The following is a 21,093-nucleotide window of genomic DNA, read 5'->3' on the forward strand; positions in this document are numbered from 1 at the left end:
TACCTCATAATACCCTTGTTCTCATCACAAACATTATTCTTTTCAAACAAACAACACAACTACCTCACATTACCCTTGTTCTCATCACAAACATTATTTGTTTTCAAACAAACAACACAACTACCACACAATACCCTTGTTCTCATCACAAACATTATTCTTTTCAAACAAAAAACACAACTACCACACAATACCCTTGTTCTCATCACAAACATTATTCTTTTCAAACAAACAAACACAACTACCTCACAATACCCTTGTTCTCATCACAAACATTATTCTTTTCAAACAAAAAACACAACTACCTCACATTACCCTTGTTCTCATCACAAACATTATTTGTTTTCAAACAAACAAACACAACTACCTCACAATACCCTTGTTCTCATCACAAACATTATTTTTTTTAAACAAACAACACAACTACCTCACAATACCCTTGTTCTCAGCATACAATTTATTTTGTACATGCTTCTATCAGCCCTGCTGAGGTGCAGTATAACTTTAATTTATTTTCAATCTACACATGCATCAAAATTACGTCTGATATCATCTGATATGCCATGACAGGGTCTGAGCCAGATATGTCAGCATGTCAGCATGTCAGTAACATATTATCATAGGAACCCTCGTACCTTTAACATGCAAAATGTGTCATTTGAAATAGTTCTACAAGAATATTTCACTACAAGAATATTTCACTTATACGACGGCGGCCAGCATTATGGTGGGAGGAAACCGGGCACAGCCCGGGGGAAAGCCACGACCATCCGCAGGTTGCTGGCAGACCTTCCCACGTACGGCCAGAGAAGAGGCATGTGTCAAAAGGCCTGTGTACAAGGGATACACATCACAAACTACAGGAAAAGCGGTTGTGAAGCCAAGCGGTTGTGAAGCCAAACTGTTGTTCAATCCTGTATCCGGATCACACTGTCGCATTGGCATTAAGTGCACCAGTGATCATTTGTTTAAAAGTTATTCTCAGCATGATCAATTCTGATTATCTGCATTTTTCATAGCCTCATCCTCAGGATCGCTGTCACATATATCCTGCTATCATCTGCTCACGGGTACTGAGTTAGCCTGGGATTTGTTAGAGTTCTTCTCGGCATGGTAAATTCTGGATATTTGCACAAGCATGGGTCCTGTTTCTGGGTCACTTAACCACTGACTCGTGCTGAATGGGTTATCCAACATCTGCAGGAAGGCTACAGCCAGAAAAAATATTTCACACAAAGATTGTTTAATAAACAGATGTAGGAACCAAGACACACTATGATGCTGAAAAAGTTGCACATACTCACTGACAGCCCGTCCCAACATGACTTAACCAAATGTACATGTAAATGTCTTGGTATACATGAAAAGAACCCTACTTGTCAGAGAGAGCTTCATTTAGAAACTTATGAAATAAACTTTTCTTCCCTCCAAGTGAATCAATGAAATGTTCTGCTGTGATAATGATCAATCCAAGAATCCCTATGTCTGTTCATTACAAATATCTGCTTAGTTCAATTTCACTTATTTATTGCCTGTGGTTTTAATGATACAGAAATGATGACAGAGTTCAGGCTTATACAAAGTGGAGGAAACCCTGCAGAGCCTGGGGTTAGGCAGCACCCGTCACAAGGTACTCGTCAGACAAGGTACTCGTCAGACAAGGTACTAGTCAGACAAGGATTCAAACCCACAATCTCAGGCAGTAATTTCCTGCTGTGTTTTCCTGAATCACTGTCGTGATCACCCCAGTCAAAATTTCTCTGCATAAGTACCTGTACAAATATTTTCTATTTTAACACAAATTTGGCCATTCCTAAACAATCTTCACTGAGGGTAATCCTCCTTAAAAAAAAGGTTAGGCTGGTAGGTACAGAGTTTTTATTTTAAAAAAATATAGGATTTTTAAAGTACTTAACACTGGGATAAAAAGAAAAAAGACAAAATCCGTCAAGAGCCTGATAAACAGGGCCATCTTTAGAAGGTCGGTCGGGTGACCCTCAAGGAACATACATTGTATATTTAGTGCTGGCTTCATTGTAAAACAAATCAGATGTCTCACCCAGTAAACTGCGTGGGTTGTTCAGTCCTAGCTGTACTGTGGGGTTGGCCATGATGGCCTGGTATATAGGTCCACTTGTGTCCAGTCCCTGATCCAGGTCATCCGGTACAGGTCGGGTCTCACTCAGTAACCAGTCACACTAGTAGACAAATATCAACAGTAAACAGTGAGTTGGTGGACAAATGTAAATAATAAATCACTCTGTGAGACTAATGAGCAACAATATAGTATTAATTTAATTAGTGTTTTACACCGCATTCAAGAATATTTCACTTATACAACTAAGGCCAGCATCATGGTGGAAGGAATCTGGGCAGAGCCTGGGGAATCCCGCAGCCATCTGCATGTTGCTGGCAGACCTTCCCAGCATGAGCTGGACTTGAACTCATAGCGACCGCATTGGTTAGAGACTCCTCGGTCATCGCACTGTGCTGGCATGTTAAGCATGGAGGCAATGGAGGCCCAAACAGTATAATACAGCATGTGCACAGCCATGCTGTCTCATCACAGAACTGTACTATTCTGAACTGTTCCCAAATCTTGAGCATGACTAACCACGGCGGCCATGGAGGCCCAGACAGTATTATACAGCATGTGCACAGCCATGATGTCACATCACAGAACTGTACTATCCTGAAATGTTCCCAAATCTTCAGCATGACTAACCACGGAGGCCATGGAGGCCATGCTGTGACATCACAGAACTGTACTATCTGAATTGTTCCCAAATCTTGAGCATGACTAACCAATGAATCAATCAGTCAATCAGAAATATCCAATAGATGGTAAGAACTGTTCATCAGCTGCTCAATACAGTTCTCACTTCGTTGTGTGTACTGGGAAGTGATTAACACAGTTTGCTTTACATACCACAGCATACCATATTTCTGAACAGTAATGACACAGCATTAAATGTGAACCAGAAGTTTTCTTGTGTAGTGTGAACAAGATAGGAACAATAAAAACGTCATATTGTGAGGTAGATACTGAGAATGTCCAGCCACAGCCACATTGTGTAAGATTATCACAGTATTCCTTTACACTGTCATGACTGAAAACATATATGACAACGTTTGCCTTACATACATGCATAACAATCATCAATTCTTTACAGAGTTATCCCCCCTTACCGCCGCATCCTGATTGTTTCCAGACACACGTAAGGCATCAATAGCCTCTTTCTCATCAAAGCCCATCTCCACTAGGTTCTGTAAAGACTGGAACAATATGATTTTCCTTTCAACCACTGACTGACACTCCTAACTGACAGTGATCCATAATAAACCACACCCACATGTACATTTAGTAATGTTAGATTAATATAAAATGTGCGTGTACACAAACATCTAACAGACCCTTTGGGCAAAGCCAAAGCATCATTTCAAACAAATAAATTTATTTAAGATGAAATACATGTAATTACAAAATGACTACTTACAAAAAGAGACTTAGAATTAGACCAATCACAAAGAATTATCAGTCAAAAGTCCAAATTTAAAAGGTTTATTACATGCAAAGTGATTTCAAATTAAATGTACCACAGCAGGAAATTTTCTGACCGCAAGGAATATTAATAAAGAATTAATCTTTGGCCAAACTCTAATAAAAAAATAACTGATTTTATATTAGGAGGAGGTGATTACATGCAAGTCCAGCATAGCTTTATAATACACATTTCTAAAATGAACAGAAAACTGTGCCAGATTCTAAAAGGCAGCATACCCTGGAATTAGGTTTGAACTCTCTCCTGCGGAAGGCCCTGAAGTTCTCCAGCAGTTTGTTGACGTGTGAGGGCTCCCCTTCTGCTGGGTCTGATCCTCCCACAGCTCCTTCCTGTGGTCACACACAAACAGCATTTATAAGTACACAGTTTGTGTGATCAGGGACTGCACACTGCACACACAACAAATGTGGCACTGGAAAATCAAATGCACCCAGCAATATTTCAGCATTTTAGAATTTTATCATGTCATTGTCAAGAATACTGATGATGGCAAAGTAAAATGCTGAAATACTGACTGAGTGTAAAAATGTTTTTTTTTTTTTTTTTGGGTGCAGGAGGTGGGGGGGGGGGGTCATGCAGAAGCCAATTTTCAGTGGAACAACTGGGCAATAGAGGACACAGAATTATAGTGATTAGAGCATCTGAACTTCATCATGATCCCAAGCTGCAGTTTTGCAGTAATTCTTAGAGCTTAAACAACGATCAAAACTGCTTTCAGAAACTCCTACTCAGTACACGTATAAAGGGTATATCGTAAATGTTTTTGAACCAAAACCAAGTGTGAAGACAACAAATGATTTCTGATGGAAGGACCCTTACCTTCCATTAAATTGAAACAAAGCAAAGTAGCCAAACGTTATAAATACATAAAAATACTATGGTTTATTATTATTATTTTTTTTTTTTTTAGATTTTTTTAAGAGAGTTAAAAGCACTCTAATGTTTGATTTCTACAGTGAACTTTACAAATTATATATGACTTTTTATTGTTCATATCTCCTTAACATCGTACAGAGTTTTCTTCCATTCTAAACACAGACTTTCATGTTGAAATAGCTCTTATTACTCATGAGTAAGATTTCTTAAAGAACCTTCTAAAAAAATTCGCTTCAAGATGAACGTAAAGAAAACTGTGTAATTTGCAACTGGCAGTATGGTCCGTAAAAACTCATCATTTTACCACAGTTAGGGGAAAACTTACAGACCAACAGTTTGCAATGGCCTTTCTGCTGGTGTTTATTCATTTTTAGGAGGTATTTTCCTTTATTTATTTACATGAGATTACTGAATCTGCGGTGGTTTTAAAATGGAGGCACTGATGCAGTGGATCCTCACCCTACTCCCCCTGGCCTTGCACCATTTCCTGCTCCCACACACGATTGCCTCGCATCCAGTGAAACATAATTAAGACAATGTTACACAAACAATTATATAAATGGATCACTAACAAACTACATATGTAGCCAGCTAACCTACAATGTACCCAGGAAACATTGCTTTACATATAATGTACATTTAACTAGTGAGGAAATTCATTGCATGTTGTTGTAACTAGTGAGGAAATTCATTGCATGTTGTTGTAACTAGTGAGGAAATTCATTGCATGTTGTTGTAACTAGTGAGGAAATTCATTGCATGTTGTTGTAACTAGTGAGGAAATTCATGGCATGTTGTTGTAACCAGTGAGGAAATTCATGGCATGTTGTTGTAACTAGTGAGGAAATTCATTGCATGTTGTTGTAACTAGTGAGGAAATTCATGGCATGTTGTTGTAACTAGTGAGGAAATTCATGGCATGTTGTTGTAACTAGTGAGGAAATTCATGGCATGTTGTTGTAACTAGTGAGGAAATTCACTGCATGTTGTTATCTGTTCAGACCTATGAATCAAGGCCACGTGCTCCTCGTTACCTCTGACACAGGCTCCTGTTCTTCTGTAGACACTGTGACTTCTGTGTCTGGGTCAGACTCATGCTGGAACAACCACTCCATAGCCTCCATCACATTCATCCTGAAAACACAGGTATACAGCTCTGTAATCTATACCTTCACAATCAGATGAAGAACAGCACAAACAACCACTCCATAGCTTCCATCACATTCATCCTGAAAACACAGGTATACAGCTCTGTAATCTATACCTTCACAATCAGATGAAGAACAGCACAAACAACAACTCCATAGCTTCCATCACATTCATCCTGAAAACACAGGTATACAGCTCTGTAATCTATACCTTCACAATCAGATGAAGAACAGCACAAACAACCACTCCATAGCCTCCATCACATTCATCCTGAAAACACAGGTATACAGCTCTGTAATCTATACCTCCACAATCAGATGAAGAACAGCACAAACAACCACTCCATAGCCTCCATCACATTCATCCTGAAAACACAGGTATACGGCTCTATAATCTATATACCTCCACAATCAGATGAAGAACAGCACAAATAACCACTCCATTGCCTCCATCACATTCATCCTGAAAACACACAAGTACACAGCTCTGTAATCTATACCTCCACAATCAGATGAAGAACAGCACAAACAACCACTCCATAGCCTCCATCACATTCATCCTGAAAACACGGATATACAGCTCTGTAATCTATACCTCCACAATCAGATGAAGAACAGCACAAACAACAACTCCATAGCCTCCATCACATTCATCCTAAAACACAGGTATACAGCTCTATAATCTATACCTCCACAATCAGATGAAGAACAGCACAAACAACAGCTCCATAGCCTCCATCACATTCATCCTAAAACACACAAGTACACAGCTCTGTAATCTATACCTCCACAATCAGATGAAGAACAGCACAAACAACCACTCCATAGCCTCCATCACATTCACCCTGAAAACACAGGTATACAGCTCTGTAATCTATACCTCCACAATCAGATGAAGAACAGCACAAACAACCACTCCATAGCCTACATCACATTCATCCTAAAACACACAGGTACACAGCTCTGTAATCTATACCTCCACAATCAGATGAAGAACAGCACAAACAACCACTCCATAGCCTACATCACATTCATCCTAAAACACACAGGTACACAGCTCTGTAATCTATACCTCCACAATCAGATGAAGAACAGCACAAACAACCACTCCATAGCCTACATCACATTCATCCTAAAACACACAAGTACACAGCTCTGTAATCTATACCTCCACAATCAGATGAAGAACAGCACAAACAACCACTCCATAGCCTCCATCACATTCACCCTGAAAACACAGGAATACAGCTCTGTAATCTATACCTCCACAATCAGATGAAGAACAGCACAAACAACAACTCCATAGCCTCCATCACATTCATCTTGAAAACACAGGTATACAGCTCTATAATCTATACCTCCACAATCAGATGAAGAACAGCACAAACAACAACTCCATAGCTTCCATCACATTCATCCTGAAAACACAGGTATACAGCTCTGTAATTTATACCTTCACAATCAGATGAAGAACAGCACAAACAACCACTCCATAGCCTCCATCACATTCATCCTAAAACACACAGGTACACAGCTCTGTAATCTATACCTTCACAATCAGATGAAGAACAGCACAAACAACCACTCCATAGCCTCCATCACATTCATCTTGAAAACACAGGTATACAGCTCTGTAATCTACACCTCCACAATCAGATGAAGAACAGCACAAACCACCACTTCATAGCCTCCATCACATTCATCCTGAAAACACAGGTATACAGCTCTGTAATCTACACCTCCACAATCAGATGAAGAACAGCACAAACCACCACTTCATAGCCCCCATCACATTCATCCTGAAAACACAGGTATACAGCTATGTAAGCTATACCTCCATAATCAGATGAAGAACAGCACAAACAACCACTCCATAGTCTCCATGAGAGGCCTGCTGGCCAAATAATCTAGATGGTTGATACATATTAGTGGCAATTAGGGGTCTGACTCTGAGGTCAATTGTCCAAAACCAGTTGTGGTTTCTGCCAATTTTCAGCACCAGAATCCAATGCTATAACCATTCAGATAATTCTGATTTTGGCAGGTGCCCGTGAGGTCTCACCTGTTTAACTTGAGAGCTTTCCGTGCCTTGACCTCAGGAAATCCCATGTCCACGAGTTGCTGAAGTGAAGCTTTGTCTATTTTTGTCTTGTCAGCCGAATTCTCATTCATTATTTCTGTGGAATAAAGACAGTCACAAATATATTTTATCGTTATTCCGCACAGAATACTGTGATACAGTCTGGTGTCACTTCATACTTAAATTATTAAAACACATGTAAATGTACATTCCACAGTAGACTTATTATTAAAGTCATTAGTATGTTGTTGGTACATTTAACAACATAGTGAAAAATTTCCATTCCCACCTATTCAGTGCTAACACTGAGTAATAAGTACTAATTAGATACCCTCATTTACAATATTTTAGTTAAATTAGACAATGCAATTCGAGCCAGGGTTATTCTACTATAAAACTGAAACCAATATAAATTAAAATGTACTGTGAATTATACTCAATTCCCAAGCACTCTCATGGGTTGCTCCATTTTTTGATCTGATCAAGTGGTAGGATTAGTGGCCATCAGAGGAAGAAAGTTTAAGCTGAGCAAACAGTTTGCTCAACAAGCCAATGACTGCACGAAAATAACTGACAGCCTAGGAGCCACTGGTCACAAACACGACAAAAGAAACAATATACTTGCATATCAAAGGCTGGAAGTTTTTCCAAAAAGACAGCTCTGTGAGATAATTTCGTTTTTTGAGAGAAGTCCTGATATCCACACACTCACCATCTGCTTGTTTGAAAATCTTGGCTGCTTCAGGGTCTAGGCACAATATCTTCTGGGAAGCTTCAATTAGTGAGATCAAAATTTTTCTCAGCTCTGCTTGAAACTGTTTCAAAAAAATTAAATTATAGAAACAACTGTTGACATATTAAATACATATATGTGTACAAATACATAAAGCAAGAGAGAATCAACGAAACAAATAACCACTTTGGTCGCACCTGCTCCGAAGTTGGGAGACCTGGGATCGAACCCTGAACAGGCCATACCAAAGACGAGTAGTAATGGTACTTGTTGCTGCCTTGCTTAGCACTCAGCACAGAGAGGTTAGGGTAAGGAAACAAGACAGTGTCAGTATAATGTCACTGGGTGGGGTGTCATGTCTGGTGTCTTCGGCATGACACTTCAGTGGCGGTCGACAGTACTTTGCTCTACCACAAGAACACCCAATACCTGTATATCTGCACACACCTAATGACTCATCATCATCATATGATAGAAAAATTGTTCAGTATGACATAAAGCCACAAACATGCATACATACAAATACATACATACGGCATGGATATATACATTGTGATGATTTGATACCTGTACAGCTGTACAGATTTTCTACACATCAAGTATTAATAGAGGGATGAATTTCTTGGTCTAGCCGAGATGTGAACAGATTTGTATTCAACTGTTTTCATTATTTCTGATTTACAGCATTGCTTATGACTTAATACAGCATTTAAACAAAATCAAAAGCATGTAGTGGAAGTCACTGCTAATCTTGGAGTCTCTGTCCATGGCTGGGATTGAACCAACACCTGATACTCTCTTTCCAAACTGCTGAATAATAGGTTAAATCCACACATGCACACTTGTAAAGTAATCATTAGTATATCAAAGCAACATAGATGCACAAATTTATTCAGTTTTGAGAACTATGAAACCATGTTTTAAACCAAGGATAGTCATCTCCTTCCTGTAATCACAAGGCATAGCAAATAGTAAGCTTCTGCAAAATAGTCACCAATTAATATATCAGAGATACTAACATGTACAGAGTTTGGGGGATCCTCTGGAGGTCTGTCGTGATTTAAACAGGGGATGTTGGCCGTGGCTTCCCGGATCTGCTCAAGTGTAGGTGCCTTCCCACTCTCTTCTCTCTGTAAACACAGCAAATCCTTACACAAGCATAATTTACACTTTTAAATACACTTTTTACACATCTGAATACATGTTTGTAATGTACTTATTTACTTCGTGTTGATGTATTTGGTTTAATCATAAATGCCATAATAAAGAAGATGCCGAAGGCCGTTTGCTTTATACCTGTCATTCCAATTTCCTCCACCAATAAAACTGGCCACATTGGTTTTCAACAACAATGAAACAATTCAATCAATCAAAACGTCGCTCATAGTTAAACAATATGCATCAGCTCAGGGCTTACCTTCTCCACTTCAAAAGGAAGAGGCTGGATTCTTCTCTTGATCAAAAGAAGCTCATCTGTACAAATGAAAGAAAGACGAATGCATGTAGTGTTTTCACAGAGACCTGACTCTAGTGCTCAACATACAACTTTTCATCTCCTGTCAAACCTGTTACATGTACCTACAGGATTTTCATCACAAGGAGGCACATTACATGCACTCTAAGGATTCTTTCGTCCTTATATGACTGAAAAATTGTTAAGTACAACGTTAAACCCCAAGCACTCACTCACTCACTAACTCAATGATTGTTTAGTAAAATCTGATGTTTTTTTTGTACAACCAGGGCTTACTAATCGCTGACACTGGCCTTTTCCATATGCTTCAAAATGGGGTAGCCATATCCTTCAAAATAAGGTGGTCATATGCTTCAAAATGGGGTGGCCATATTATTTTCATGCATGCTACAGCGATGACGTGACCTCTCATGTCTGGGCCACCTTACAGAATACCAAATTCAACAGTTTGACCCAAGTTTTGTTGTATTTTGGTATTTTAGGAGTGGGGGGAAGAGGGGACTGGTCTTCAGAGTGTTTCGTTGAATGAGCGTCACGGTGAATGTCAGTAATTTTTATTTATTTATTTATTCATTTATTTGATTGGTGTTTTACGCCGTACACAAGAATATTCCACTTATACGGCGGCGGCCAGCATTAAGGTGGGAGGAAACTAGGCACAGCCAAGAGAAACACATGACCATCCACAAGTCGATGGCAGACCTTCCTACGTACGGCCAGAGAAGAAGCCAGCTTGAGCTGGACTTGAACTCACAGCAACCACACTGGTGAGACGCTCCTGGGTCATTACACTGTGCTAGAGCGCTAACCAACTGACAAACGGGGGCCTTGACAGTAATTTTTTAAAAAGCACACACAGCCGATTTAAACTGACTATAACTTCAGAGTTAAAAATGTGCATGAATTGCAATGAAAGTTGGTCCTTCATATGCGAAAAGGCTGAGGAGTTAGGGTGTCATGGTTATGAGAGGAAACAGCTCCAAATTTGTCAGACTGACAGTTAGAAACATTTATCACATCTTCACAGAGGCATTAAAAGTTTCCCAGCATAAATCCATGCCAACCGAGTGGTCCCCATAATCACCAAACTTGAGTCTCATCAAAGCAAAAATGATCCATGATAACTGTACAAATTCACTAAACAAGTGCATTTTCAGACTCTAGCCATGTGATCAACTTGATCACAGGGAAACATGAGGTTTTTCAAAGGAGATAATCCCTATGGTAATCATTACAGTAACAGTAGTCTAGTTAAAGGATTAGTGTCCAGATTCATTATTTATTCACAATTAGCTACAAATGTATACATTAATAAACTGAGTGTAAAAACTTATTGAAAAGTTACAATAATCTGATTAATATGACACTTAAAATCAATAGAGAATGGCTCGAGGCTGGTTTTATGCATATTTTTTGCCAACAATCACTAGTCTCTGCCAAATTACGTCCTACAAGTCCAACCTTCACGCGCTGTCAGAGCTTCACCACTTAGATCAGTGTTGAAAAAAAGGTACAAGAGTGACAAGCATATTGAATTTCTTCATGAAATGGTTTGCTGTTCTGCATACTTTGTAAAAACAGCTCGTCAAAGAATCCTGGAGTAAGTTTTTTGAAGTTTCCAGATGATTTGGCCCTCAGGGTGACGTGGATTTACAGCACATGAAGGAAGGATTTTACAGCTGAACGCTGCGTCAGGTATACAGCTGAATTTCGACAACGGCACCTGCACACAGTACTTATAATATACTATCAATATATTATATTTACTTCTGGGTAGTTAGAATCCATCTCCAAAATGACATCACTTTGATACAAATCCAAAGATTATTTAGGCCCGCTAGACTTGAGTTGGCATCCTTCCATGACGTCACTCGCTGAGCCATACCGGCCGGCCAGCTAGAGATCTGCTAGGGCAGTAAATTTATTGTTTTTGGTGGATTTTAAGTCATTATTACATCTCTTTGAAGCCCTCCCAGTAACGTACTGTTTAAACAGGTTATAATATTATAATTAGGGCCAGTAGCTAAATCTTGAGACTAATCCTTTCAGTTTAATAGTCACCCATCGGATTGAGGCTGGTAAAGATCTTGAACTCACAGAATTTAGGCCAGTCTCGTTCAATTTCGCAAGTGATGGAAATGGCAACAGATGGATTGCGGCCACAGTGCGGTAGTGTCTGCAAATGTACTTGCCTTGTGAATTTGCGTGCGTGTCGTGGAAGGGTTTTTGCTTTCTAAGAGACTCAGAACAGGTCTGTTGATTACTGGGATCACTCGGTTGAAATCGACATACACTAGAGAAGTTTTAATGCACCTGAGAAGATGCAGTAAATGTTCTTCATCACTAATCCAACAAAGCTGGGGCTGTTTCCCCCCAATAACTCAGACTCTTGCAATGCATCTGTGTCGCTCGATCTGAGAGTTACTGCACTCTGCAACAACATTGAAAAGGCATACTGCATAGCCTCAGACGATAAACAACCTAAGTTACCATTTTCCTCCAGCTCCTCGTGCTTAACGGATGCTTCGTCATTCAGAACTTTGCCCGTCCTCACGAGAATTAGTCTGTGGTATAAAGACTCCTTCACGCTCTCGCCGGGTCCAAGGAAATGTCCTAATGACTTCACTTTAACCTCGTGCACCGTCATGTCCGGACACAGCTCACATATAAAGTCCACACCCCGCATGCTAGTGATCCGAACCCTCATGTTTGAAGGCTGGAAGATGGTGTTTCCTGTCACTAACATAGATCTGCCGAAAGCCTCAACACGGACGTTGTTGTTGTTGGCTGTTGTTGTGGTTACTTTGACATGTCACTCACTGGGCGTCAGCGTACACTATACTTCAACTCCAGACAAGAGCTCTTCAACAGCGATTCTTTTCGCAAACTTATGTCAAAAAAACCAGTATGTCTTCATCCCGTTCAGTTTCCACTCGTCGTGGAAGCATCAACCAGGGTACAAAATCCCGATGAGTGTATGGGTTAACAGCGATCAATTGGCAGGAGTGTCACTGCCTGCGACACAACGTAGGCGTACTCATTCTCAGCCGCACGTCAGTAGATTTGAATTCAGCCCTGAAAGAAGTCTCCAAAACCAGTCTTGTTTAGATTTTACTTTTCAGCAGCTTGTGCCGATTATTGCCGCGGGTGTTAAAAAACAGGTTGCTTTAAACAGGCTTTAGCTCCACTGTAAGGAATTAAGAGCAACAGGGAAAATCCAGGAGTGCATAGCCCTATACTAGGTCCCTGCCGCCAAACTGCTGCCGACACGCACTGAAGTATCGTACCGAAGACACCAGACGTACATGACACCCCACCAAATCACATAATACTGACATCGGGCCAACCCGTCCCTAGGTTTGTTCCTACGTGTTTTACGTCAGGCCTACTTAACAATTTTTCAGTCATATGACAACGAGGAGTTATTAGGTATGTGTTGGCCTATATATATATTTAACGTATCTTTAGAGCAGGAAGTGCTGCCGCCACTGAAGTAGCATGCCAAAGACACTATCGGTATGATACGTACCCACCCAGTCACATTATACTGACATTGTACCATTTTTTGATCCGAGATCCACCGACTTCGAGACGGACGCTCCAACTTTACCATTCGGCCACAGAAGCGGTCCGTAATCAAGTACAAGTAAATAAGGAATTCCATACTAAGTAAAAAATCAAATCAACAAGAAATGTACGCGTGAGGTTGATCACACATAACCGGTGAAGTATACACTGCCACCTGACGCTGGTTGTAGATCGAGTCTGTTTCTTTTTGGATTTCCGTCTATCTTGATCCCAGTTCATACCAATGCTAACTGTAACATTTACAATTAGGCCCCCTACTATAAAATAAACACCCGAGATCACTATGCAATGGTGACTGGATATACATACTGGTATAGACCTGTTTTCACAGGCTGTGATCTTATTGTTGAGCCTGGTCTTCGGGAATTTGACTTTGAATATTGTTTTACAGGTTTACCGCTTGAACTGTGATTTGAATACTGCGCCTCTTAAAAATTGAAGGAAATGAGCGGTAATTAGAGATGTAACTTTCTCAGCAAAGCCAGTACGTGGGTGTATCTAGTTTATAACGGATAGGCCCTTACCATCTCATACACCATTTACAACATAGCGTTTACATATGTATAATGCCGTACAATGTATATATCATGTTGTATCCGCTTGGATATAGAACAGCCTGTTATGTACATGTATCTTCCTTAACAGCACAGCTTAGCGTAATTGTAGGTACGTGTAAAAACTTTGTCACGGGAATTAAGTACGCGCATCAGTGCGTAAAGCTTTAAGAAAAGTCAGCTGTGCTTAATGGAAGAGGAAAACACGTCATCATCCGTCACGCCATGCACTGAGACCTGTATGTAACAACAAATTTACAGAGCAGGACAGAATTAAATGCATTTAAATATTGTATTCTATACGCTTGGGTTTATATAAATGCCGTGTTTGTAATTTTTGGTATATAGCCGTTCCTGTAAACAAACCAAGACAACCATGAAATTCCATTGCAAGAAGCTATAGACTAATCTCCACAAAGCTGTCACAACACTAAATCACTTTATATTTTCATGAATAATGAATTTTGCTGATCATTGGCTAGTGGATGTCCTTGTGCCAGTTTTCAAAAATGCATGGGGATATATTGTTAGTAAGATTTTCACCTCATAAAAATGAATTGATCTGTATATGCATGTAGAAAAATGGAGGAATCCGAGGCCGAGACTCGTCGTCATATGACAGAAATATTGTTCAGTACGACGTGAAATCCCAAGCATGCAATTAAATCTCAAGCATAAAACTGAACACATTCATTCATTCATTCATTCAAATCTGTATGGTGGTATTGTGAAAAATTTAGTAAAATCAAAAAGGAAATTGTATATGTAGCCTGTTTTGATCTTGTTAGCCTTCAACCCCGTAAATCGAAAGGATCTAATTTCACTTGTAGGAATAAATACGGGCTGCTTTCATATGACTGAAAAATTAAACCCCAAGCACTCACTCACCTACTCTGTGGTCACCACTGATTGACATGTGCAGTTGGGACTGACATGTCGACTGCGTGTTATTATATCTAAGACACATAGTTTCGATGATCGGCAGCCTTATTGTATCTTGTCTTTTATAACTACCTATTTCCCCCGGTGGTGAAAGTATTCAAGCAGAAACCTTTGTAATATAAACCAAACGTTAGTGTACTTGGAGTCCCGTGGGGAGTTTGCCTAATGATCAGTATACTGAAATCTTTTTTTGTTTATATAAGGGTTTGGTCATGTTTGGTTTTCATCATGACATTTTTTTTTTGTTTTCGGCATGATATGTTTTATTTTGCACATGTTTGGTTTTGGACATGTTTGGTCTTTACAGAAGGTCGGGATATCATATTATTAACTAGCTAAACTAAAGAAAGGGAATAGTAAGAGCAAACCAATAGTAGGTACTCGACTGTTTAAACACGTATACTTCCATCAGATACTGATGTAAGCTTATTTACTACAGAAGAGACATTGCTAAGGTGCTATTTGGTATGGCAGGACTTCAGTTTACACAGGAGTAGCTCACATCTGATCGAAAAATTATGCACTTCCCATTTTGTAATGTAATTTGTTCAAACTTTGAAAATGGGAGTCAGATGTATATGTACAATAAAATTATAAAATGTACACAGAGAATAAAGTATTAATATACATAATAATAACTTACTTTTGATTTGCCAACAGATTAGCATTTCAACACTTTTAGATCGAAGAGCCTGAGACATTTGTACGTTGTGTACTCAAATCATTTCACATTCTTTGGCCTTTTGTGTTGTATTGGGGCCTAAGGCCTGCGTGCAGACAGAATCATTTATTGTGCGGAGCCATGACGTCACATGAACTTTTTACTTCTAAATTGAATAGTGACATAATTCTTGAGTTTTTGTGTAAAAACTGCCCGCGGCCATTGCCCTATTTGTCCCGTTATAAACCCCACAGCGCCTTCTTGCATGTGCAAAGAAACAGTATTTCTGTCTCTTCCGCGTAAATGTCCATTACATATATATATATATATATATATATATATATATATATATATATATATATATATATATATATATATATATATATATATTAACATACATGCATACAGTTATCTTGCCGGAGAATTTCATTAACTCATGTTTGGCACAGCTTAGGCATGAACCAATTTGGTACGCGCAATAAATTGCATGCAATTGACCTCGTGTACCTTATATATACTGGTATATATATAATACCCTGGGTGACATTTAACATGCAATTATATTGTATATGTGCGTACATGTATAAGCCCTCAGAAAACGTAGAAGCTGCATAGCATCTGTGTACGTGTCGGGATCCACACACCACACACAGTTGTCGTGTCTATAGAGAGACACTACAGAGCACCGGGCACATTCTGTGAGACAAAGACACACAAGAGACAACCATATACATCGCTCAGCAGATGTACTGGTAAGTTTGTGCTGCATCATTTATACGTGAACACATTGATCAGCGCTTGCGCATTGTCTTCGTGTAAAAGTTATAGAGTCATGAGGCAACGGGCTTTAAAAGAAAAGTTAAGAAAAATAATTCAAGTTATAGGCCAGAATCAGCTCTGTGGCGGTCTATCCATATGCACTGTCACACCTACACGATATAGTCGGCTGCCGCTCTGAGTCAGAAGGTATGGTACTTTATTCCTGGAACCCCGGTTTATTTCATCCGTAAAACTGACCCTGTCATATAAGTTTACTATTCGGCGTAATCAAATAAAACTATGATCAAATAATAAATAAATAAAGGATATAAACATTTTACCAATGTACGCTTTCTCTCCCCCTCACACTTTTCAAAAGCAGACAATATTGTTATATATTAACCCTCCCCCCCCCCCCCCCCCGCCTCCCTTTGCCACTGGAACTGGTTTCGCTGCTCATGGTGATGGTTGGTGTATTGTTTTATTTTGTAGTTTAATTACGATGTTGAAGTCTTCTGGCAAATTATTGGTGAAAACTGATAACATGGCCGCGCTTTCCGTTTTCTTTGAAATGTGACATCTATGTTATACAACATCACAAAAATAAAAAAAGATTCACTTTATGTGAGATATAATATATGTCTTAATTTCGAAACAGTTTACTGTGCTACAGTTGTGACAGTCTATACAAGCTAAGAATTGTCTTAGATTTAAACTTAAATTAGGAATTCATTTTCAACTTTGTCATGATAGTAAAGGAACAACATAATTAAATTAGACCATAAAGTTTGGCATTTTAAGGCTAACAGAACTTTGTGATCCGGGCCTCTAGCTTTAGCTGAAACTGTCAATGCATTATTTGATGAAACTGTGTTTTTACTTTGTAGATTCTTCGGCAGCGCGAAAAGAATCCCACAACTGTGAAGAAGAGATGTCTACTTTAGGTTACGATTACGACATTACCGCCAATGTGCAAAATACAGATGTCATCAATCATGACGTCATATTTGGACTTGGCGTCACGCTAGGAATTCTGACGTCATTCCTGCTGATGTCTTGTCCGGTGATCTTGAGGCGACAAAAATCACTGCCTTTCTTTGTTATGCTGACAAGTTGGTGTTTAGCAAATTTGCTATACCTTGTCGTGTTTGCCGTCTCATATTTTTCCATGTCCGGCAAAAACGCATCGGCACTGGGTGAGTTCGGTTGTCGAGCTTTACGCTACCTGCACAAATCGCTGGCCTTCACCCGGGTCTATCTGATGGTACTCGCCTCTATCATGACGTTTCTCGGCAATCAGCGTTTTCATCGTCTGTTTGGATCAAGCGTAAGGGTCAAGGTTTTGATACCAGTCGTAGCCGGCACTTTTGTCTGGATCATGGTATTTCTGCCTTGTATTCAGTACTGGTATCAACCCAGGTTCGTCTCTGTTGGTTTCAGGCTGATTGCCTATTGGTGTCTTGTGGACAATACGCTGGCGCGCAAGGTTTTAGAACTCTTTACGCAGTGCGTGCTGCCCTATATTCTTACAGCGGTCTTTGTATTGGCCTGGGGCTGCCGGCAACAAAAAATTAAGATAACCGACAAGAAAGAAAACGTTCAAACTATCCTCTTGCTCATTATGATGCTCTCATCTGCAATCACTGAATTCATCGTGCTCGGAGTTATTTCCATTGGCTTAACTGGCGTTGTGGGTGCTACGACGGCTGCGCGTTACTTTGAGTTGTGCGATTATACACTTTCTCCTTTGTTTTGCTTGATTGCCATCATCTTCTATCGAAGACAGTTGCTAAGCCGCGAGGACCCGATTCCCACCGAAGAGTCAGCGGACGATGTGGCAGTTGCCGAAATGTAAACTGACGCTAGGACTGGTTGAAAGATTGGGATTTGTTTCTGCGAATGTATGGAACATGACACAAAGACAATATTGATGACAAGAACTTTGCGCCTCTGTGGCTCGACTCTAGGCTTTATTATTAGATATAGTCTGCTCACAGGGACACTACAGCTCTTTGGTTAACTCGGATCATGGAGATAGAATACCTCTATGCTCGGACCAAGCATATCATTTGTCGCTCGAAGTCCAGTTTTCTCCCACCTTTAACCGTAACAAATCCCACACGCTTGTTGTCCTGATGTACGTATCTCATTTCGACTCTACCGCAAGCAACAGTTCGTAACTGTCCTCAGTGCCGAGAATCAAACCAAAACATTTACTACCGCCATAGGGAATGTGTCCGCCGTCACCATAGCAACAAGTAACTCCCTTGTACAATGAAAGGACCATTCTGGGATCGTAATTTTCTTACGGCGGAGGATGAAAATGTAGAACTGGCGTTAATAGCTATAGGTTCGATTCTCCATACGGATGGCAGTCACGACCGTGTAGTTGTTGCTGAGTTAAGTCGGGATGCACATCAAGGTTAACTGTGTGTGAGATTTGTCATAGTTACGTTAGAGGCTATGGCAAACTATGCTATGGAGCGAAAAAGTATGCTTGTCTAAGCAGTGTCCCTGTGGGCTAATAGTGATATAGACAGTCGAGCCACAGAGCCGCGCAGGTCTAATTGAGGACGTTATTCAAGAGGAACGTAGAGTTAAATTAATATCTTAGCATCACCCAATTTATTGCAGCCTCATACTCCATGGTTAAGTACAAGCGGTTTTGACGCAGTTGATGCCATAGGATGTAGGTCTATTGTTGACAGCTGGAAAACTACTTTTCAGAAAGTATATATGACTTTCCATAATGTTTCTTGTTGTTTTGCATGTGTTTTTATGCAGTATGTAAATTTCCTACCTTTGTAAATGGATAAGATATGTATGTACCTACCAGAGGCACCGAAGTATGCATAAGTCTACACATATACACATGGTTATTCAAACATTTTACCCACTTCTGGCGGATGCATGTCACACCCACCATGGAACTGCGTACATGGTTGTTGTGTAAAATCTTGATGTTTTATTATAAACGCTTGTAATAAAGTTTCCATTTGGTTCTTAAATATACACATGTACATATACATAATTGTCTTTGAATTATCCATGTAATATTAACAACTACATGAGGTATATTACACTCAACTATTCCTATAATATTTAATACTCAAACTTTGAGTCACACCCTTATAAGGTTAGATTTTTGACGCTGCATAAGTTGAAAATGTTAGGAGCTTTCTTTTTAAATCCGGAAGGTTGACATTTTTAATAATGTTTAAATTTTTTATCGGAAAAAGGGAGATGGATTGAAAGTTACATGTAATATTTCAAACAACATCTATTGGGTCTATGTCAATTTTTCATTACCGACATTAAAATATCGTCAAGCAACAGGAAGAAGAACAGTAGCAACGAACAACAACCAGCAACTGATTTCGATAGATATGACCGCGACTTTATTCCAAAAAATTGCATTCCGATCACCGCCCGGAAGGATCCGAGGGAGCGAGGTGAACGCCAATCGCGATGTGGTACCTGCAGGACTTCATGTGTCCACTGAGTAACTGTTATCAATAAACGACAAAATCCTGGGCGTGAGTAATCAATCCCGGCAGATAGAAACGGTAGCGCCCTCTAACCATCCCGTTATCTCGAACATATCAAAATCTCATGAATGCGTGCGTTTATATACCCCCAATGGACCAAAAGGTACACAAGCAGGCGCGTATGCGTACATGAGCTACTCTTAGCATTTGTACGCCAACGGTGGACAAATGACACATGCACATCGAAAATTTATATAAATTTATGTATATCGTTCCACGAAAAACTGAAGCGAACGGCACATACACTCGCGCGAATTTTCGTACATTCGTGCGAATTAGTCCTGTGCACGCCAGATGTGGTGGAAAGCGTATGTGGAAATTTGCCACGAGCACCATGCATGCCTTCTTCCTGTCCGCAGGTTTAATCCTCCGCTAGCTAGATTAAATAAAGATTGGGTGCACGTGCATTCAATATCAGACGATAAGGGCGTTTTTTTTTTGTCCGTTTTGTTCATAGTGTGGAACAAAATCCGTTGTTCGTGGAAGTTAAGAATGACGGAGATTGCGAGATCGGAAGTTGACGCTTATATCTGCTTCCTTAGATTGCGGTGTTACAAGTAGAAAATTCCAGGGTCTGGTGTTTAACACGAATCAAATCAATGAACTAAACAGACACGAGGAATGTAGAAACAACAGCAAAACTACCTGTGTAGCTTTACAATCCAGCCTGATGACACGTATACCGAAAGCTTACGGTAGCTTTATCTCTTTACGAATTTTTGAATTATGTGTAATAGTGACCCACCGGTGTTCACAAGTTTCATCCAGTACACGATAGAAACACCAATTATGTGTAAGAATGACAAACAGTTGTTCACAAGTTTCAGCCGGCACACGATGGAAACACAAATAATGTGTAATAATGACAAAAAGTTGTTCACAAGTTTCACTCCGCACACGATGGAAACACGAATTATGTGTAATAATGACAAACAGGTGTTCACAAGTTTCAGCCCGCACACGATGGAAACACGAATTATGTGTAACGATGACAAACGGCTGTTCACAAGGTTTCCACCCACCATAATGTTGGCCACCGTCGTATAATTGAAATATTCTTGAGTACGGCGTAAAACACCTATCAAATAAATAAAAAAATATACATACAGTAACACGTAGGCTAAGGCTAAGCGGGTCTCGCCACGACTGGGTGCCTTTGAAGGATTA

The 21,093-nt window shown here is 39.8% G+C and overlaps 3 protein-coding genes across 4 annotated transcripts in view; 1 reads left to right on the forward strand and 2 right to left on the reverse strand.

The window, feature by feature from the left end:
- LOC135480683 (V-type proton ATPase subunit G-like) overlaps positions 1-21,093 on the reverse strand; it is a 141,020-nt gene that overhangs the window by 3,384 nt on the left and 116,543 nt on the right. The window lies entirely within an intron of this gene.
- Positions 889-12,846, reverse strand: LOC135480561 (ubiquitin-associated domain-containing protein 1-like). 2 transcript variants are annotated; one of them, XM_064760424.1, is made up of 10 exons: positions 12,365-12,846; positions 9,818-9,873; positions 9,420-9,530; positions 8,380-8,482; positions 7,650-7,764; positions 5,474-5,573; positions 3,782-3,892; positions 3,190-3,276; positions 2,060-2,198; positions 889-1,208 (listed from the first exon to the last, which is right to left on the reverse strand). In XM_064760424.1, the coding sequence occupies exons 1-10, from the start codon at positions 12,618-12,620 to the stop codon at positions 1,057-1,059; spliced, it is 1,230 nt and encodes a 409-aa protein (XP_064616494.1). In that variant the 5' UTR covers positions 12,621-12,846; the 3' UTR covers positions 889-1,056. The 2 variants fall into 2 exon arrangements, with proteins under 2 accessions (XP_064616494.1, XP_064616493.1); XM_064760423.1 differs by having other exon boundaries at positions 12,356-12,846.
- On the forward strand, positions 16,281-19,474 carry LOC135480680 (uncharacterized). The gene is made up of 2 exons (XM_064760581.1): positions 16,281-16,371; positions 17,266-19,474. Exon 2 carries the CDS (start codon positions 17,310-17,312, stop codon positions 18,231-18,233), a length of 924 nt encoding a protein of 307 aa, XP_064616651.1. The 5' UTR covers positions 16,281-16,371; positions 17,266-17,309; the 3' UTR covers positions 18,234-19,474.

The sequence above is a fragment of the Liolophura sinensis genome, chromosome 13 (genome assembly GCF_032854445.1).
Source record: "Liolophura sinensis isolate JHLJ2023 chromosome 13, CUHK_Ljap_v2, whole genome shotgun sequence".
Taxonomy (NCBI): Eukaryota; Metazoa; Mollusca; class Polyplacophora; order Chitonida; family Chitonidae; genus Liolophura; species Liolophura sinensis.